This window comes from Rana temporaria, chromosome 5, assembly GCF_905171775.1.
Source record: "Rana temporaria chromosome 5, aRanTem1.1, whole genome shotgun sequence".
Lineage (NCBI taxonomy): Eukaryota > Metazoa > Chordata > Amphibia > Anura > Ranidae > Rana > Rana temporaria.
In genome coordinates this window covers 122,079,937-122,100,776 of record NC_053493.1, presented here as the reverse complement: position 1 = coordinate 122,100,776, position 20,840 = coordinate 122,079,937, and the positions used below count along the sequence as shown (strand labels likewise).

The following is a 20,840-nucleotide window of genomic DNA, read 5'->3' as shown; positions in this document are numbered from 1 at the left end:
AATTCAGAGCTAGTGCCTGTCACAGGTAGGATTGTGTAATGTGATGAGTGTGAAGTCCACTTCCCCGGGGTGACACTGGTGAGCTCCGATCTGCATGCAGTACATGGGCGGGGGATGCACGGCAGGTCGCAGGACACATAAGTCACCCAAGCTCCCCGCGCACACTCCGCTGACGTCACTCAGCCCCCCACCACCAAGGAAAGATCGGACAAACGTAACTGGGTGACAAGAAGCTTGAAGCCCCGCCTTATTTTCCCCGCAGTTTACTAAAGGTCACGCCCACCCTATCAGCGTCGCGCGGCCATTGGCTAGGCACACCCGTCCGTCATCCCGCACTTTCCCGTTCATCTAACAAGCACGTGCCGTAGGCCTACGGGGAAGTGTTTATGGACGCCCCGCCTGCGGGTTACGTCACGGCCAGTGAGGAGGCGTGACTCACGGGTCTATTGTCCGCGACTGGTCGTCGTCTCGTCCACGCCCCGCCTCCCACGTACCTGTCGCTCCTCTACTGGCTGAGAGTTTAGGGAGTGGGCGTGTTGGCCCGGTGAAGCCCCTCCCTCCAGTCAGCGCTGAGTAGGAAATGTCATTTGAGCAGAGAGGCGAGGAGCACTAGCCGGCTCCGGTGATCCCGGCCTTCCCTGGACCAACCCTAAAGAGTGTGATGAGGACAGCGAGACCGGCCGGGCAGCGGGAGTGTGCAGCTGCAGGCGATCGGGACAACGCGGGGACTGCTGGGGCCATCTAACGGACGAGCCGCGTGCCCGCGCATTTTAAACCTCCCTCCTCATCCCCTGCTCCGCCAACCGTCACCGAACATCCCCCCCTCCCTCCCCACCTCCAGTACACACCCCCCACCCGAGAGGAGGAGGAGCGGCGCCCAGCGGGGGGGAATCCAACATGGCGGAGCACGCAACCCTGGATCATAAGCACAAAGCGACAACCGTCAACTCCGGGGCCTCCTCCCCCGCCCTGAGCTCCGGGAGATCGGCATCCTCGGCCAACAACAGCGTGGTTGTCCATTCCCCCGTGGGGGCGCTATCGGGGGGCTTGTCGCAGCCCGCAGGCTGGCAGTCCCTTCTCTCCTTCACCATCCTCTTCCTGGCCTGGCTGGCCGGCTTCAGCTCCAGGCTCTTCGCAGTCATCCGCTTCGAGAGCATCATTCATGAGTTCGACCCCTGGTGAGTACACAATGACAGGGTGACAACCAGGGGGCACTTCCGGGGAAGGGGGACACCGCTCACACATCACGAGGGACCCGCCCCCTCCATGCATCCTACACTGATCATTGTCACTGCTAGTCTTCAAATGGACCAATGAGGAGATAGTGGGGGGGAGGAGTGATTATTTACATTGGAGGCTGCTGTACAGGTGACATCTTATGGTGGTCACTAGGTGAGGTGCCAACTTCTGTTGGTGGTCAAGTGGGAGTTGACCCCTTTAGGTTGGTGGCTAGTGCAGGTGTGACCCCCCTTATATTTGTAGGAGTAAGACCCCCCCTGCATTGGTGTGTCGCCCCCCCCCCAATATTAATTAGTTTCCCCTTTACTATAGAAGTCAATAGGAGAACTAACGCCTTTTACGTTGGTAGGTCAGTTGCCTCCTTTACATTGGTAGGTAAGTGGCCAGTTGCCCCCTCCCTCACATTAATGGCTCAGTAGACAGCCCCCCCCCCTTACTTTAGGGATCGGTTGCCCCTTTATAGCTGAGGTGCTTAGAAGTAGTAACCCCTTTACATTGGTGCTCAGTTGCCCCCTTTACATTGGTAGGTAAGTGGCTTGTTGCGTGTGCCCTCCCTTTTTTTACATTGATGGCTCAGTGGATGGCCCCCCTTACTTTAGTGATCAGTTGCCCCCTTTATATGTGATGTCAGAAGGTGTGACCACTTTACATTGGTGCTTAGTTACCAGTTTCCCCCCTTTTTACATTAGAAGGGCAGTGGTCGGTTGTGTGCCCACCCCTCTCTACATTGATGGCTCAGTGGATACCCTCTTACTTTAGGGATCAGTTGCCCCCTTATATCTGTCAAATGTGACCCCCCCCTTTACATTGGTGCTCAGTGGCCAGTTGCCCCGTTTTTTACATTGGTAAGTGGCTGGTTGTGTGCCCACCCCTCTCTACATTGATGGCTTGGTGGATAGCCCCCCCCCCTCTTACTTTAGGGATCAGTTGCCCCCTTATATCTGTCAGAAGGTGTGACCCCCCCCTCTTACTTTAGGGATCAGTTGCCCCCTTTTTTACATTGGTAAGTGGCTGGTTGTGTGCCCACCCCTCTCTACATTGATGGCTCAGTGGATAGCCCCCCCCCCCCCTCTTACTGTAGGGATCAGTTGCCCCCTTATATCTGTCAGAAGTATTCCCCTTACATTAGTGCTCCTGTGCCCAGTGTAGGTGGGTGAGTATGCCATGGCTCTGTGTAGTGACAGGACTTTGTTTCTAGTTGTGCCCTTCATATTGGGATTACATTGTATATTGCTGCCAGGCTATTTATTATTGTGATCACCGGATCCTTTCTCATTGGACTCGCCCCTCCTGTATGAAGACCATCCATTGGCTGTGAGATTATCTAGAAGGGACTGTTCCTGTGAAGTCTTGTCCTACTTTCTAGTAGCTCTCTATGTATACATCATGTGTATTTGCCGCCAGCTGAATTGTCATTTTGTGTGTGTTCAGTATTGAATGACTTTTGTCCCCCCCCCTCCCCCACCATTCCTCACAATGAGCAGCCTCTGTACAGACATAAAATACATGTCACTTGGGTTCCTCTTTGCTGGCAGTTTTGCAATAAGACCTTTTCCCTGCCAGCGGAAATGATAAAAGTGCCAGTAATGTGTGAGAATGCCTCAGCCTACTTTCTGTTGGAAATGAAACGTGTGGCTGAAACTAAACGTACGTGTAGGCGGCGGCGCTCTCATATTCAAGAGAAAGTCCTAACATGTTTCTTGCTGCACATGTAGACTGGTCTTTACAGAGTGCTATCATTCGGCCAATCAGAAATTATCCTTCATGAATCTGATCACTATACTTTGAGGGATGACACTTCTGCTTGCAGCGCGATGGTCCTTGGCATGTCTTGCTGTGATCTGCTATCACTTTTATTTCTGATCAGTGAGCACATTTTTTAATGTAATATTCGGCAATGGATGACATTTGCCTGAGAGGGATGTCTGCTGTTTATTGCTTTTTAAAGAGATCTCCTTGGCATTTATATATCCTATTGTCAGGATGGACAAGACCTTTTCATAAGGAAAGCATGCTTTGTGCAGAGCTGATTTTGGGTGCAGGTGCCATCCACCACCCTGCCATATGCCCTTCTTTCTTGTGCACCGTCACATAGCTGTCTGGCAGGAGCGAGGGCACTGCTAGAAAATCCCAGAGCCGGCTCTTCAAACTCTAGTGATTATGAAACTGTTGTGGCTTGGGTAACAATCCTGCCTTTGATTCCATGCGATTTCAAAGGAAATAACCTTTTTCTGCAGGCATATTATTTTAGCGGAACAGGCAATTGCATGTAATGCAGCTGTGCAGACGTATTGTGTGCGGGGAGAAAGCATTTCTGCTGCGGAACTAAAGGAGAGAAGCAGGAAGTAGATCATCTCAATGTGGTGTCTATCCACAAAGGCTAACCTGGCGTCATTGTGCGCACTCAATAGGCCTGTCAGTCACTGGATACCCTCCAATGTAATTTAAGGATGTGACATCTGTATAGCTGAATCGTATACTCTCAATAATTATTGGATTCAGTGCTTGTCTGCTTGACATTGATTTAGAGAATGCATGGCCTTGACACATGTCTCTTGCATTTAAGGAAGTCGCTACAGCCAAATGCTTGCTTTTTATTGTTCACGCAAGTGCATGCCCAGATCCAAAACAAGTTCTGCAGGTTGTATCGGTCACAATTAGAGAGAACATTCTTGTCTAGTTGATGATGGTTTTTTTTTTTTATAATTTTTTTTTTATCTTCCATCCTTTCCCTTTTTTTTTTTTTTCTAGTAATTTCTTCCAATCATACTATTTTATATAAAAAAAAAAAAAACTGAAAGCATATTTGTATGTTTTTTTTTTTTTTTTTTTTTTTTTTTTTTTTTGCTTGCTGCTCTGTTTAGTTTCTTACAGCCTGACAGTGGGGGCTGTGTCTGCAAGGGTTAATAGCTGATTGCTTCTAGGTGAGAGGACAAACCGTTTAACTTACCTGATCCTCCACTCTCAACCACCCCCCCTCCCCCATGCGCAGGCAGTGGCCCTTGCCATCGTTATGCCCAGTGTAAGGCGATTGACTTTGCTTTGCTCTCGATGTCGGGACCCTAGACCACTGGAGTGTGTGGGAGAAGATGCAGGGATCGTTCTAGCTGAAGGGAGGGGGGGACAAAGGAGTAGGTATCAGGGCTGTGGAGTCGGAGTCGGGGGAAATTTTGGGTACCTGGACTCGGAGTCGACAAACAATGCTCCGACTCCTACTAAATTTAGATTGGAATAAAAAAAAAAAAAAAAGCAAGTTTAAATGTCCCAATTCACAAAAAGTTATAATTAATGACTTCTCTACTGTAAGAATAAAGACCAATGCATGCAGTGCCTCACGTAACCGCAAAACGAACACGTTAAGTGACCGTGAAGAAGCATGCTTTTCATGCGCTTCACTATATGGCACGCAACGCACAATTAGGAGCTGCAATACTTATACTTTCCATATGTGTTGTGTTCTGCTTTTACAGGGAACGCAGCGTCCATGTGTAACCTAGCCTCTCACTGATAAGGGATTAAATAAATATGTTTTTTGCAGGACTAGAGAGTGAGACACTTGTATAAGTGAAGGGAATGGAGGGCCAATAGTTCAAGACTGAAGCTGTAAACCATTGGAAAAACTGCTGTCATTTAGCTAAGGCTATAAAAACTTGTAAACTCCGATTGTTAGCTTAAACTTTAAACATGACTATGGGATTCTCCTAGGAAAATCATGTTTTAGAATAAAAAACGTTGTTTTCATTGTGTTTGTCTTTTGCTTAAACTGTGCAATACAGTAGACTGTTGGCTTCCCAGCCAGTAGTCCTGTGGTAGGTTGCGTTTCTTTCCCTCAAGGAATGTATAAAATACATTCGCATATTAATACAGAGGAGTCGGAGTCGGGGAGTCGGAAGTACATAAATCTGAGTCGGAACATTTATCTACCGACTCCACAGCCCTGGTAGGTATGCAAGTCTTTCTTTGTTCCCCTAGACCAGGGGTCTCCAAACTTTCTAAACAAAGGGCCAATTTGCTGTACTTTAGATTTTATGGGGGCGGAGTGTTGCCAGACTAAGTAGAAAATGTCTTGGCATTGGTGGGGGTAAACCATGCCCCATTGGTGTCGGTTTGGGAGGAATTGGTTTCTTCCTCGCTGGTGTCGGTTTGGGAGGAATTGGTTTCTTCCTCGCTGGTGTCGGTTTGGGAGGAATTGGTTTCTTCCTCGCTGGTGTCGGCTTGGGAGGAATTGGTTTCTTCCTCGCTGGTGTCGGCTTGGGAGGAATTGGGAGGAATAGTGCCCCAAGTACCAGATAAAGGCAAACAATGGGCCGTAGTTTGGAGATTCCTGCTCTAGATTAAATGTCCTGACAAATGGACATAACAATTATTATTATATTTTTTTTTGTAAATGTGACACACCGCAATGCACCATGCATTTGTTGCCCGCTACTGTATTAGTGTGTTGAAGCGTAGTTCAGAATGCATGAGGAAAAAGGGGGAAACAGTTTTAAGCTCCCTCTTTCCTCATGGGATTGCGGCAGTGGAGGTTTCTAGTCTCCCCTCAGAGCAGAATTTGCGGGTAGCGTTCCCATTGGCTCTTTGACCTCTGAAATCAGGTCAGGCTGTAGCTAGGCAGTGTAAGGGTTTGCTAGTTTACTATTGGGTAACACCACCCCCCCCCCCCCCCGAGTCTGTAAAAGTGTAAGAAGCATTCCCATTGGCCCTTGGCTGCCCTAAGCTGGTCAGGTGACCACTGTATCTGGGCAGCTAAGGGGGTTTTCTGTGGAGAATTCCTAATTTTAAAAAGGGGGGATTCAGAGCCCTAGAGCAGTGGTTCTCAACCTGGGGGTCAAATGATGAGTTGCCAGGGGTCACCGAATCCTGGGCTGTTCCCGCACCACTCTCCCAACTGTTTTGCGGCTGCCCAGCAGGGCTGTTCCTGGAGCCCACGGCCACCCACTCAGCCCATTAACAGCTGCACATTCAGTTCACGGCATGGCTGGGGGGCAGAGACGAGAGGTAAGTTGACTGGTGAGGTGGGAGGGGCTGGAGGAGACCTGATTTCAGCATAGGGGTCACTGCTACGAGACACCACAGTCAGAGACACAGTGAGTAATAATACTACCTGTGATTATAGTTGCCATTAAAAATCCCCACTACAGTTCTCAGATGACTTTGATCAAGAGCACATAAATTGGCTGAACAGAACTCCCCCCCCCCCCCCCCCCCCCAGCATTGCCACTCATTCTATTCCCCCCCCCCCCCCCAGGAGTAAAAGATGGAATAAAAATAGATAGAGAATACATGGAAGGGAGGGGGAAAAAAGGTGAGGAAGAAAGAGAAGGATGGGTGAACAAAATAAGAAATTGGGATAGAGGGAGATACAAGGGAAAGAAAAGAGAACAAAGAGAGTGGTACATCCTAAAATTTACCATATGAGGTTTTAATACTGTACGAGTGGAGGGGACTCAGGGAGCGCCACGCTACGAAAATAATTTTTCTGTTAATGGTCCCCACAACTTGGGAAATTTTATCAAGGGGTCACGCAGTAAGGTTGAGAACCACTGCCCTAGAGGCTCAATCGCCTCAGTAGCATCAGCTGTGGTGTTCGTTCCCGCCCTCCCTCACGCTTTTTACATTGTGTGGCTGGTGTCACCCTTTTTAAGGGGGACGGTTTTTGGATATAAAGTTTTATTTTTTTATATATGTTTAAAGGGGTTTTGTAAAGGAAAAAAATGTTTGCCCTAAATAGCTTCCTTTACCTTAGTGCAGTCCTCCTTCACTTACCGCATCCTTCAATTTTGGAGTGTCAGGACGCCCACTAACACACAGCTCCTTTCTCTATCTGCAAAGTAGAGAGTGTCCTGACTGGCCTGCTCGCCCCCTCCTCCCTCAAGAGGCTTTCTCCACACCAGGAAGAAAGCCTTGCATTACTGTGTGGAGTTAGACAGAAGAACAGGAAGTGAGGATTTCTCAGAAGAAATGAGGACATTTTAAAGCAAAATGGAAGGATGACTGCACTAAGGTAAAGGAAGCTATTTAGGGGGGGAAAAAAAATTCCTTTACAAGCCCTTTAAGTGGGGAGATTCCCTTTATTTTGATTATACAGGTTGAGCTGTTTTACGTGTTAATAAAGTTTTTTTTTTTTTTTTTTTTTTTTTTTTATATTTATTTATTAAAGGCCGCAGCCAAATACTTTCCAACAAAGGTAGTAGTGTGTGTGTTTTTTTTTTTTTTTTTTTTATTGTGTACAAATCTGCTGACTGCTGTCCCATGAATGATGCCATGGTTTGTGTTGTGGTTACTGCAAGCCAACAGTGTGCAGGGACTTTATTTTGAAGATGAAAGGGCCAATAACTTATCAAGAATAATCATTCATCGAGGTAAGCGGACATGTGAATTAAGCCCAAGTAATACTGTGCTCTTGTGATTTCCCCCCCCCCCCCCCCAGAGGCGCTCATTATTGCACTCAAGGAGCGCAAATGGGAGTTTTTTTTTTTGGGGAATCTATGCTTCAAAGGGCAACAGTTGCTAGGATGGTTGTCTACCCTTGCTGAGCCTCTACATCAGGGGAGCCCGGCCAGTGGAGCCCTCTGATGTGGCCCAGGACCTCCTGCTCTGAGATGGCGGGCTGGCAAGCCAAGATCGCCGACCCACCATCCCACAGCATCAGTGTTGGGAACAAAGCCGGCAGTAGAGGAAACAATCGGCTGCGGAGCTGAGCGCCATAAACTGATGCTTCCTGTATAGCGCAAACTCCTGTCACAGGCTTAGTGATGCCAAATGCACTCCGCCTGGTACAGCAGCAGCCGGAAATACCTTAGAAGACTGTTATTAAAGGTAAGTTTATTACTAAGTGTGTATATGGGCATATCTGCTCTGCAGTAGTTGCTGGACTGCTTTTAAATTGATCCACAGGCACAGTGCACCTGCAGATTACCTGCACTGAGCCATAGACTTCTGTTATTACCGGCAGGTTTGGTGCACTTTTCGAAAGTGCACTACACCTGCATGATATAACGTAATAGAAGTCTATGGCAAAGTGCAGCTAACCTGCAGAAAAGTCACAGGTGCACTGCACCCGCAGTGTGGGTAAACCGCAGAACATCAGTGTGAAAGCAGCCTTAAGACCTTTTCACGCAATCAGTCCGACCCAGTTAGACCCACCCATTCACCGTTGAGGCGAACGTCTTAAATAAACAACCAAAAAATGCAAAATGGAAGGGGATCCATCCCCCTTCTGTCTGGGTGGATCGCAGGGCCCCTGGGGTAGAGTGGGCTGTGTCCTCTCTGCATATGCAGAGTGCACACATACCTGTCATCCATCCGCTCTGCATATTGTGGCCCACGACCAGTTACCAATTTGTTTAAAGAGGAGCGCCACCCGAATTTAAAGACAATCTTAATACTACTGCTACAATACAATGCCCAAACGGATATTTTAGTTTAATAAAAATGTACAGTACCAGATGTATTCGTTCCCCTTCCGTTCTGCAGCCTTCGGGTTTTTCTTTATTTCCTGTACCGCGCAGTGTCTTCTGGGAGCTTGTGTCATAGCTCCCTTGTGATCATATTCTGGTCTGTTAGAGGAAACATTGCGCAATTTCGGGGAGCAGGAAGTGACGCGCGACATAAACAAACAAAGGAAGGAGGGCGGGCGTTACAAAAAACTCCATTACGCCAGCCGTTATGGGAACAGACGCTGCTGCGAGTGCGCATGCGCGAGATCGAGCGGTGGATGCTGGGATTACAGCATCACTGCAACCAGGAAGTTCATGTTGGTGGGATTCTAATGCCCACAGTGAAGATGACAACGGCAGACACTAAGAAATATAAGTCATTATTACAGACAGAAAGAGAGAGGAGCGGATGTTGGACAAGAGAAACGTGAGTTTCTTTAAGCCTTGATATTAGCTGTTTACCCCCCCCCCCCCCAAAAAAAAAAACCCGTATTGGCACGGGAGATCCGCTTTAAGTGGCCCTCACTCTTAAAAAGGTTGGGCACCCTCTACACAAATAAAACCGGAGCTGTTCACCATAGTGAAAGATTTGTGGCGAATTATAATGCCAGGTTTGTTGGAGCAGTTAAAAATTTTTTTTTTTGTTACAGCGAATAATAGGCGATTGTTACATGGGGTTCACATCTGTGTTTTAATGAGCGTTACAACACATGTTTAAACAAGTTGGCTTCCCATTTTCTTGCCCTAGCATGGATTTCAAAAGACCCTTCAATCTACCTTGACGTGTATTGGTGTGAACCCAGCTTTTTTTTTTTTTTTTGTATTGATTCCTGGTAATACCACCTTTTGACAGATATCTTGGTCTGCAGGAAAAATAGGCACATAAAATAAAATAAAGATTCTAGAATTCATAGTTCAAATACTAGAACTGCATCCAGCTCTTCTTATAAAGGTAGTTCTTCATTGTCTGCTTCTGCAATTGTTGAAATGTGACAGTTTGCATAGTTTACATGTTTTATGGAGATCAGCATGTACATTGATGTTTTATTTTATCCTTGGCATGCATAGAATATGTACACGGTGCTCTGCTAAATTGGGTGTTTGCTTTCAGCCTCATTTAGGAATGGTGACTTTGTAGAGTCGGTTTGATCCTTCTCTCCTTGCTGCTTTGACATTGAACAACAAAACAAATTCAGAGTTAAACAGGCAATACATTATACAATTTTCTTTCCTTTAACCACTTCCATACCAGGCACTTGCGCAGCTTCCTGCTCAAGCAAATTTTCAGCGCTGTCGCACTTTGACAATTGCGCGGTCGTGCTACACTGCACCCAAACAATTTTTTTTTATCCTTTTGTTCCCACAACTTTTGGTGGTATTTGATCACCTCTGCTTTTATTTTTTGCGCAACAACTAAAAAAAGACCGAACATTTTGAAAAGTTTTATTTTTTATTTTCTGTTTTTTTTGTAAATAAGTACGTTTTTTTTTCTTCAATTACGGCACTGATGGGCGGCATATATGGGCACTGAGGAGTGGCACTGATGGCATTGGGCATCACTTCAGTCAGTGCCATGTTGCCAGCCCATTTGTGGGCACGGATAGGCATCTATTGTGCTAAAAGAATATTTTTGGCTTTTATTGCTTTATTGGGCCCTGGCGGCTTCCCTGGTGGTCCAGTGTGGGCAGCCGAGGGTGGGCTGCGCTGATAAACAATCAGCGCGAACCCCCCCCCCCCCCCCCTGTCAGGAGAGCCGCCGATCGGCTCTCCTCTACTCGCGTCTATCAGACGTGAGTGAGGAAGATCCGCTCTTCCTGTTTACATTGTGAACAACTGTGATTTGGACACGGCTGATCACGTGGTAAACGGCCTCCACCGGACTGACACCCCGTATCACCGATCGCTGCGCGCCGGCATGTTATCCTGCTGGACGTCAATAGACATCCAGTCAGGATAACAAAACCACTTCTCGGACGTCAATATACTATTTACCGGGTGGGAAGTGATTAAGCATGGGTTGAAGGAAAGATAATTGCTTGATTTCCCGATCAACACAGGCAGCGTTTTGAGGGAATCCCTCCCGTTGCGCAACTGTATTGTGACAGCGGGAGGCTTTCTCCAACGATTACTGCTGGCGCCTAAAGCCGGCGGCAGTGAGCGAATGGGGGGGAAAAAAAAAAACCAGGGCTGGTTGTACGGAGTGATCGACTTCGGCACAACCATATATAATGATGCCCAATGCCATACAGTGCAGGGGAGGCAGACCGAGAGCCGCTGTAAGAGCTCACCTTCCAATTTAGCCACGTGTTGTATCTTCCCAGTCAGCGTTGCCATAAGACCTCCTTCTTTGGCTCCCGTTCCCGCTCTCTGCACTGCTTCCCTGCTCCGCCCCCTGACCTTAAAGGAGCTGGAACTAGAAGAATTATTGGCTATTCATGCGTGCTGTGTGTAAGCAGCAGTGCGCATGAAGGATAATGAAATTCAGTGTTGTACATCTGCCCATCCGCCGCCTTAAGTAGGTTTTTCCGCGGAACCCCGGTTGAGAAACACTGGTATAGACACTTATTTGTAATGTTTTACGTAGCAATGCCTGCAAAAGGGGCCTTGACTAAGGACTACAGCTTAAAAGCTAAGTGTTTTTTTTTTTTTTACAGCTTTAACATGTATTTCATTATTTGGATGTCATCCTGAGTGCCGACCATCCCTTTCCTTATTCTGCAAAAGGGGCCATCCTGAAGTGATTTAGCAGGCGTTAATTTTCTGACTGAAGTTTTTCACGTTAAATTGATGGGTTTAGTTTGCTTCAAAATAAACTGTATATCGGTGACAGTTGCTCTATTGATAAGAGTGGATGAGATGCAAACGTCGGCCTTTCCTGCAAATGTTTTGGCTGGTCCTGTTCTTTCACCCTCACCACTCTGACAAAAGGAAGAAAAGTCAATGTTCCCAAGCTTTTTACATAATAATGGTAGCCAGTAACAAATGGCTGCGCACCGATGACCTTGGCATTCAAGAAAACGTTGTTCTGGAGAATACATAGAAGTCCCACCTGAGGCCTCCCCTGTTTGAGACTGAAAAGCAGGAAGATCCCATATGGGGCTTCTATGTGCGTGTTTGATACAGCACCGTTTTATTAGAGCATTGAAATCGTCAGTATGCAGCGTTTTTGTTTTTTTTTGTTTTTTTTACGCCACCTTGCTATGCATTGTCTGATAGCGAGCTTTAAAGTGTTTGTAAACCCCCCCCCCCCCCCAAAAAAAACCCCCTGAAAGGCATAATGAGCTTGTATGACTAGCATACTAGCTTATTATGAATAGCTTTCCTTAGATCGAAGGCCCCCAAAGCCGTCCTCGTCGACCTCTCCCCCGAGGTTACTTCCGGGTATCGCCGCTCCGGCGCTGTGATTGGCTGGAGCAGCGAACATGTTCTGCGCATGCGCACGGGAGCTGTAAAACCCGGCATGACCAATTCACAAAACCAGCATTCTCAGTGCGTCGTTGTCTACGGTGCGCATACTTTTTGGCAAATATCTCCTAAACCGTGTAGGCTTAGGAGATATTGCAAACGCCTACAGGTAAGCCTTAATCTAGGCTTACCTGTAGATAAAACATGTCAGAGAGGGTTTACAACCACTTTAAAAAGGACACATAACGGCAAGAAGAGGGCGAAGGACTACTCTCCAGCATTGCCTGTAGGTCTTTCTGCCACTGGTCTTTCCCCATGACTGACTTGCCATGCACTAATGTGCTTTTTTTTTTTTTTTTTTTTGTGGGAGCCGCCATCTTGGTAGAGTACTTTTGCTTCTTGCGTGGTGACCTGGCAACCGGTTAAGGAATATTCAAGAAACTGCAGGAGGAATTGGCAAAGCACAAATCCACATAATGTACAAAGAAGGTAGATATAGTACTTGCTCTAGCAAGCAGTACAAAAATGCTTTCATGGATCTATTACTGCCGATATAAAGATACAAGGCTGTAAGTACGGGAGTGCCTAGGCACCTTTGCATACCATGAAGTGCTCTGCTATATTTTAGGAGTCCAAGACAAAAGGTGCATTGGATGTTTAACATTTATAGGTGTTCCATATACCCTGGAAATCTTCACTTTTTGATGTGAGAAATAAGTTACTCTATGGTCTGTTGAATTCCTGTGAAAACTTTGTGTGGCCATTCCTCAGCCATCATTGACCTCTGTGGCAGATGCTGACTTTTGACCCCCACAATTCAATGCTTGGTGACCTTGTTCCAGATCAGTGATTTAGAAAGTATTGAAAGTAAGACAAGGCAGACATCTGATCTTTTCAGGTTGGCAGCCTACTCCCCCTTTATTTTATCTCATGACGGGTTTCTTTTATCTCACGAGTCCTGCACTCTTTTTAAAAGTAGAGCTTCAGAGCTGGTTCACGCAGGGGCGACTTGGGATCCGACTTGAAGTCGCGCAGCATGCCAAATTCCAATTTAGTCAATGGGAGCCGTCGCACAGCGGCTGCAGCATTGGGAACATGTTTCATCGTAAAAATGAGGGATAACGCGTAACATTCCCACAGGTGAACTTATCCTTTTAAATACTCTGAGTAATGATATAGTCGGCAATATGGAAATGCTGCAAACCTTAGACTGGACTCGGAGGCAATTTTTGTTAAGAGAAAAGCTTGTGGTGTACGATTACATTATTTCCAAGCCACAACTGTCATGACTGGCTCTACCCAGCACAAAAAAAGCGTATTCTGTGTTTTAAAATGCATTTTACAACCGATTGCAAGCAGGCTGGCTATTCTTGCTGAAGAAACAGACATGCCCTCTCGCAGTGCTGACCCTTCTGATCTCTCTAATATTATTGGCCATCTAAAGTTGATATGCCTGTTTTACGTCGCCTGCTGTGTGGCAAGTTCGATGAATCTCCCTTACCATTTCAAATGTCTCCGCCGTGAAAACTTTTATCTTTTCGATTCAGTTAGCATAAGCTTCTGAAACTTTTTTTAGGAACATCTGTGAACGTCATTCAACTTGGCTTAAAGCAGAGAAACTATTAATAACGTTCTGAAAGATGCATAACCGTTTTAGGAGTTTATTGGAACTGTTTGTATGTGAAGCAAAGTTTTCTCATCCAGACAAGATATTACTGCAGACTTCCTAAAAATAATGGATGGAGATTCTCTCTCCCCCTCTTTCTCTTTTTTTTTTTTTTTTTTTAGATATAGATTATATATATAATATATATATATACTGTGAGCACTTGCAGTGATTCTATGGGACTTCTCTCCCCTTTCACAGCTGGAGGAACTTGCGATGAGGGGGTTGGGGCAAAGTACCACTGACATCTTCCTGGCAGTACCAACCTCTGGATTGCTATTTTGTTGCATCATTCTGCTTGAAGTCCCATGTGAGTGGTGTGACTGCAGTAGCCGTCGGAGCGGATAGGATGCCACAACCCAACAGAAGGGCAGCTGCAGGTCATTGCACAGCGGTGGAAATCTAGTATTTATGTAGTTCTAGTATTTGAATGCTTACTATTAAAAAGTATTGACAAAATAAGCTTTGATAATTCCTACTCTTCTGATACTGCAAGTCAGCAAACATCCTACATGGAAAGGTCTGTTTTACTTTGGGGCAGCATGCTTTCCATCAAAACATCTTAGAACACCACCTTTTGATGTTTGACAATATCGCTGGACATAAAGAAAAGTTGCTTCTGGCTGTTTCATTTCACCATATAAAAGCAGAAGTAAACCTAAAATCTTTTAGTGTAACTTCATTGATGCAAATGCAGAAAAAATTGTGAAATACATAAACTGGGTGAACCTCCGCTTTAATACCTTAAAGCGGATGTGCGCTGGAAAAAAAAAAAAAAAATTAAAAGCCAGCAGCTACAAATACTGCAGCTGCTGACTTTTGATATTGGGGCACTTACCTGTCCTAGAGTCCAGCGCCCGGTTCCCTACGGCGCATGCGCGAGTCTCGCTACGCCTGCCGATTGGCTCCCGCTGTGTACTGGGAGCCGAGTGTTCCCAGAACACAACGGGGGGGGAGGTAACGTCATGCCCGCAGTCTGCCCGAGACTGTGTGGCCGGAAGTGGGTGCAAATGCCTGTCTTTAGACAACGGGGGGGGGGGGGTTCCGATCAGCGGGAGTTCCACTTTAGGGTGGAGCTCCGCTTTAAGATTATTATTTACCCTTTCGTCTTCCAGGACAGCCATGAGATATAGCTCCTCCCTCCGGGACAGGAAACACATTAACCCCAATTATAAAAGGCGGTCCTCCAGGCCTCTTCCTCAGTTTTTTTGTGTTTCCTGCCGGATGGGAAGGAGCACATTAGGAACGTTTTTTGTATAAAGGGCTGAACCTACCTTTTTTTCTTCCCAACAGCACACCTCTGGCCCTAGGGGTAGAGAGTGTAGCTGTACTCACCTCCGCCAGGACTCGGCGAGAGTTGGACCCCGGGTGACGGAGGAGCTCGGTCCCCCAAGCTGCAGCATCCCCTGGCAGCGGTAAGGCGAGAGACGCCAGCAGACCGCGTGCGGTGGAAGGATCTTCCGGATTCGCCAGCGGGAGGCGGGGCTCCTGCGTTCCAAAGAGGGGAAGTGTCGTATTCCCCGGCGGAAGCGCGTCATCAGGGGGCGCCCGGAAACGTCGTTCCGGTTTCAAAAAAGGGCGCGGAGGTGCGGTGAGGGAACCCGGCGCTGGTGTGTGTGTGTTCGGAGCGCTGAACGAGGACACCAAGAACCATGGAGGCAGCAGTGGCTCATTTGGATCCAGGTTCAACAGGCTCCGGTGCCTCTCAGGTAAGCTTGGTGACAGCACATGGCTTACGCTGGGGGGCGGGGGTCTTACTAGACCCAAATACCCCCCCTTGGTGGTGAACCTAATGGTGGAGGGTTGGCACTTTTCTAGGAACCTTCACAGTGGTGAATAGGGTTTTGGCCAGGTTATAATGAGGTCTATTTTTGTCTGCTTTCTTTAAACAGGTTAAGGTCCATGACAAATCTCAGAACCAGCCTCCTAGAAAGAAATGTGCCGTGTGTGGGACTAAGCTAAGTTCTAATTGGGAAAAGCCGTTATGTCCCGAGTGTGTCAATAGTTTGGTTAAAGATAATGCAGTAACCACTTGTCACCAGATTTTGTCATCTGTGAAGGATGAGATTTCATCTACCTTTCAGTCCTTTAAAGGTCTGATTGACAAGATGCAGGGTCCTCCCTCGTCCCTACCTAGAACCTCTAGTGCTTCTTCTGTTCCTCAGGTTCAGGAGGAAGAAGAATGTAGGGAGAGGACTCCTAGATCAGTTGCTTCCTCCCAGGCAGGTTCAGCATCTGATTCAGAAGGGGAAGAGGATTCCTCCAGGGTGTCTAGATACAAGTTATCATTGGACGATGTTGGGGATCTTCTAAATGCTATTTATGAGACGTTAGAGATCCCAGAAGAACAGGTTCAGCTCTCAAAGCATGACCTTATGTATCAAGGAAATGCTAATAGAACCAGGGTTTTTCCGGTTCATAAATCTTTAATTGATACGATTCTGCGTGAATGGGAACAACCTGAGAAAAGACCTTTCTTTTCTGGTAGCCTTAAAAGGAGATTCCCGTTTGAAGCGGATGTATCACATCCCTGGAACAAAGTTCCTAAGCTGGATGCCCCTTTAGCCAAAGTATCAAGAAAGACTGATCTGGCCTTTGACGATCTGGGTTCCCTTAGGGATCCAATGGACAAGAGGGGAGATTTGTTGTTAAAGAGAGCGTGGGATGCCTCCTCTATAGGTTTAAAGCCAGCCCTCGCAGCTACTTGTGTAGCTAGAAATTTGGAGTGTTGGCTCGCTCAGCTACAAGCACACATTTTAGCTGGTACCTCCAGACAGGAGCTTCTAAAATCCTTTCCGCTCTTAATTAAAGCAGTAGGATTCCTAGCAGATGCCTCAGAGGAATCAGTGAGGTTAGCGGCCAGGTCAGCAGCTCTGGTTAATGCAGCCAGAAGATCTGTATGGCTAAAGACTTGGGCTGGCGATGCCGCCTCAAAATTAAAATTATGCGGATTACCGTTTTCAGGAGACCACTTGTTCGGGGCCGGCCTCCAGGAGGCATTGGAGCGAACTCAAGACAGAAAAAAGGCCTTTCCTGAAAAGAAGAAGACAGAAGGAAAGGGTTTTTTTCGAGGCTTCAAGGGATCAGGCTTTTGGCAGAACCAAAAGAAAGAGGGTCAGCCCAAAAAGCATTGGACAGGTCAGAAGGGTCATGGAAGAGGAGGAATCTTGTTCAATCCTCCTCAATCCACCCCAAAGGCCCAGTGACGCCTGGGTCCCGGTGGGGGGAAGGTTGGGGCAGTTCCTCCCACAATGGACCAAGGCAACCTCAAGCCCGTTCATATTAGATCTGATAAAGTTCGGGTACAAACTGGAGTTAACGTCACTGCCTCACCTAAACTTTATGGTTACTCAGCCGCCCAGGGACAGGGCAAAGGCAGAAGCCTTGTTCCTGTCTCTGGGAGAGTTAGTGGATCAAAGAGTCCTAATTCAGGTCCCCCAGGAGGAGCAGGGACAAGGGGTATACTCCCATGTCTTTATAGTAAAAAAAACCATCGGGAAAATTCAGGATGATCCTGAACCTCCGACCTCTGAACAAATTTGTGAAGTACAAAAGGTTCAGGATGGAGTCGATCTTTACGGTAACAAGATGTCTGTTCCCAGGGTGTTACATGGCAACCCTGGATCTCAGGGACGCTTACCTGCATATTCCCATACACCCAGATTACCAAAGATTTCTCAGGGTGGCTGTAAGGGTGGATGCAAGGATTCAACATTTCCAGTTCCAAGCTCTCCCCTTTGGGCTATCCTCATCTCCGAGAATCTTTACGAAGGTTCTAGCAGAGGCCCTTGCCCCTCTAAGAGACAAAGCGATCACTGTGATCCCATATCTGGACGATCTGCTGTTCGTTGCAGGATCAGTTCAACAGCTAGAGAAAGATCTGCAGATAGCACAGGATTTTCTCTCCTCACTCGGATGGATTATCAACCGAGACAAGTCACAGTTGATCCCATCCCAGGAGGTCGTGTACCTAGGGTACAGGATCTCTTCGGTAGAGAAAAAGATTTATCTCCCCGAAGAGAAGATTGCCAAAGTGAATCAAGCAGTAGCCCTGTTACAGTCCAATCAGCCGACTTCGGTCAGGGAAGTGATGAGGGTGCTGGGATTCATGACATCATGTTTTCCAGCAGTTCCTTGGGCAAGGTTTCACCAACGTCCTTTACAGGAACTTATGCTTCGTCTCTGGAGTGGTCAAAGCCAGGACTTAGAAGTACCGATCCTAATCTCAGACAGAGTAAAAAAGACACTGTGGTGGTGGCGAACACACCACAATCTGAGCAAAGGTCTAGATTGGACCTTCCCTGTGGAAAGAATAGTAACTACAGACGCCAGTGCCTGGGGGTGGGGAGCCCACTTGGAAGAGGAAGTAGCTCAGGGAGCTTGGTCTCCCTCAGAAGCAGGCCGCTCTTCAAACCAAAGGGAGCTCTTGGCGATCCTAAGGACGATCGAGTCATTTCAGAGAAGCATAGTAGGAAGGCACCTGCAAGTTCGCACAGACAACGCAGCGGCTGTCGCGTACTTGAACAAGCAGGGAGGGACAAGAAGTCCTGCTCTTCAGGAGATATCCAGCAGGATCCTCTCCTGGGCAGAAGCCAACTTGTCTTCGCTAACAGCTGTCCACCTAAAGGGCACTCAGAATTTTCTGGCAGATTACTTAAGTCGCCAGCCATTAAGGCAGGACGAGTGGTCCCTGAACGAGGAGGTGTTCTCTCAGATAATACAGAGATGGGGTCTTCCAGAGGTAGATCTGTTTGCTTCCGAACAGAACAGGAAAGTAACACAGTTCTTTTCAATTCACCCAAGAGACCAGGCCTTAAGGATAGATGCCTTTTCCGGTCCTTGGAGGTTCAACATCTGCTACGCTTTCCCTCCAGTGAGGATGATTGCAGCAGTACTTCAAAAATTCCGGACGGAAGAAACAGATCTAATTTTAATCACGCCTTTTTGGCCAAAGAGACCCTGGTTTGCAATTTTGAAGAAACTGAGTGTTCTCCCCCCTTTTCACCTTCCAGTCCGGAAGGATTTGATTTCACAGGGTCCAATTCTGCACCCACAGGTAGACAGACTAAACCTAACTGCGTGGTTTCTGAGGAACAGTTATTAAGAGCGCAGGGTTTCTCTGAAAGGGTCATAAAGACCTTGTTGCAGTGCAGGAAACCAGTAACAAGGGCAATTTATGCAAAATACTGGAAGAGATTTTGCTCGTGGTTAAAAGAACAGGGTTTGGACCAACCTGGGATTCCAGCTATCTTAGACTTCTTGCAAGCTGGCGTGGAATTAGGGCTCTCCCCTAGCACCTTAAAAGTACAGGTGGCAGCTCTTAGTATCTTTCTACAGGATTCCCTACAGCAGAACCCATTTGTTAAAAGTTTTTTCAAAGCATTGTCAAGATCAAAGCCAGCAAGAGTAACAGCCTGTCCTTCTTGGGATCTTTCTTTGGTGCTTAAGGCACTGTCAGAGAGTCCATTCGAACCTCTGGAGGAATCCGTCCTTAAATGGGTTACACTTAAGACAGTACTTTTGGTAGCAGTCACTTCAGCCAGACGGGTGAGTGAGCTTCAGGCTCTTTCCATTAAGGAACCATTTTTGTTGATTTTTGAGGATAGAATTATTTTGAAAACAGATCCCAGTTTTCTCCCAAAGGTAGTATCCAAATTTCACAGGACACAGGACATTGTCCTACCTTCTTTTTGTTCCACCTCAAGCTCTGAGGTAGCATCCCCAAATTCACTAGATGTCAGGAGATGCCTCTTAATTTATTTAGAAGCTTCCAAGATTTTTAGGAAGTCTGATTCTCTTTTTGTGAATTTTTCGGGAAGTAAAAAAGGACAAAAAGCGTCTAAATCTTCCATTGCTAGATGGATCAGGATGGCAATAGGAAAGGCTTATGAGTTACAGGGCAAACAGGCCCCGTTTGTTAAGGCACACTCAACTAGAGCTGTTTCGAGTTCATGGGCAGAGAGGGCCGGAGCTTCTCCAGAAGAGATTTGCAAGGCGGCAACGTGGTCAAGTTATACTACTTTCGCCAAGCACTATCGCCTGGATTTGATGTCTGAGAAGGATCAGGCATTTGGCAGAAGGGTCCTCCAAGCAGTAGCCCCACCCTGATAAGTAAGTTTCTTGCCAATCATCTCATGGCTGTCCTGGAAGACGAAAGGGTAAAACCGGAGTTAGGCTTACCGGTAACTCTTTTTCCAGGAGTCTTCCAGGACAGCCTGGCTTCCCACCCGGTGTTTATATTATTAACTGGAAGTGGATGTATGTACTGACGGTGTGTTAGTAATTTTATGTCTTTCAGAGCCTTCAGGAATTCTTGGTAATACTGAGGAAGAGGCCTGGAGGACCGCCTTTTATAATTGGGGTTAATGTGTTTCCTGTCCCGGAGGGAGGAGCTATATCTCATGGCTGTCCTGGAAGACTCCTGGAAAAAGAGTTACCGGTAAGCCTAACTCCGGTTTTTTTTTTTTTTTTTTTTTTTTTTTTTTTAATATGCATTTAAGTAGGAATTGGTACATTTTCAGTGGCTTGATTCTATAAGTAAAGCTGTGCCTCCCATTTTATTGGTCCTGTAATATATTCCTGGTTGCAGTGGTGGCTTGAGTGCTATTCCGAAAATGAAAATATTTCATTTTACTAATATAATTTGAACAGTGCAGTTCATTTCATTGGGTAAACATGTTCACTTCAGGGTTATTTGTGTTCCTAATGCTTTTCTTCTGCTAAGGGTTCATTCTCATGTACTTTTTATTAACCTGGTTCTAAGACTTGGACATTAGATCAAAAACCCACCTTTTTTGTTAGCGGGCTTTGCAGGACGTTTGTTATAGTGGAGTGTAAAAGAAAAAAAAAACGAAACATGGAACATTTAACTATGGAAATCCCAGATAAAAAAAGTATTGATATCCATGACAGTCTCTTTTCCACTGACTGTCAAGAAGGGAGCAGATCAGCATATAATTGTCTTATTATGGCTAAACAATGTATTTGGGTTTAACTTAGAGGTAAGACCAGAGGGATTTTTTCATTTGCCATCCACATGCTGCCAAACCAAACTGCTGCAAGAGATCCCTTACTGAGCAAATGGAAACTTG

General features: G+C 46.6%; 2 protein-coding genes across 2 annotated transcripts in view; both read left to right on the top strand.

The window, feature by feature from the left end:
* The first annotated feature begins 559 nt into the window (after positions 1-559).
* Positions 560-20,840, top strand: part of STT3B (STT3 oligosaccharyltransferase complex catalytic subunit B) — a 190,091-nt gene continuing 169,810 nt past the window's right edge. Inside the window, exon 1 of the mRNA XM_040353087.1 lies at positions 560-1,178. Within this exon, the coding sequence (XP_040209021.1) occupies positions 898-1,178 (281 nt within the window). The 5' untranslated portion in view covers positions 560-897. The remainder of the gene's footprint in view (positions 1,179-20,840) is intronic.
* Positions 14,939-20,150, top strand: LOC120940313. Its single transcript, XM_040353086.1, has 2 exons — positions 14,939-19,860; positions 20,030-20,150. The coding sequence occupies exon 1, from the start codon at positions 16,900-16,902 to the stop codon at positions 19,855-19,857; it is 2,958 nt and encodes a 985-aa protein (XP_040209020.1). The 5' UTR covers positions 14,939-16,899; the 3' UTR covers positions 19,858-19,860; positions 20,030-20,150.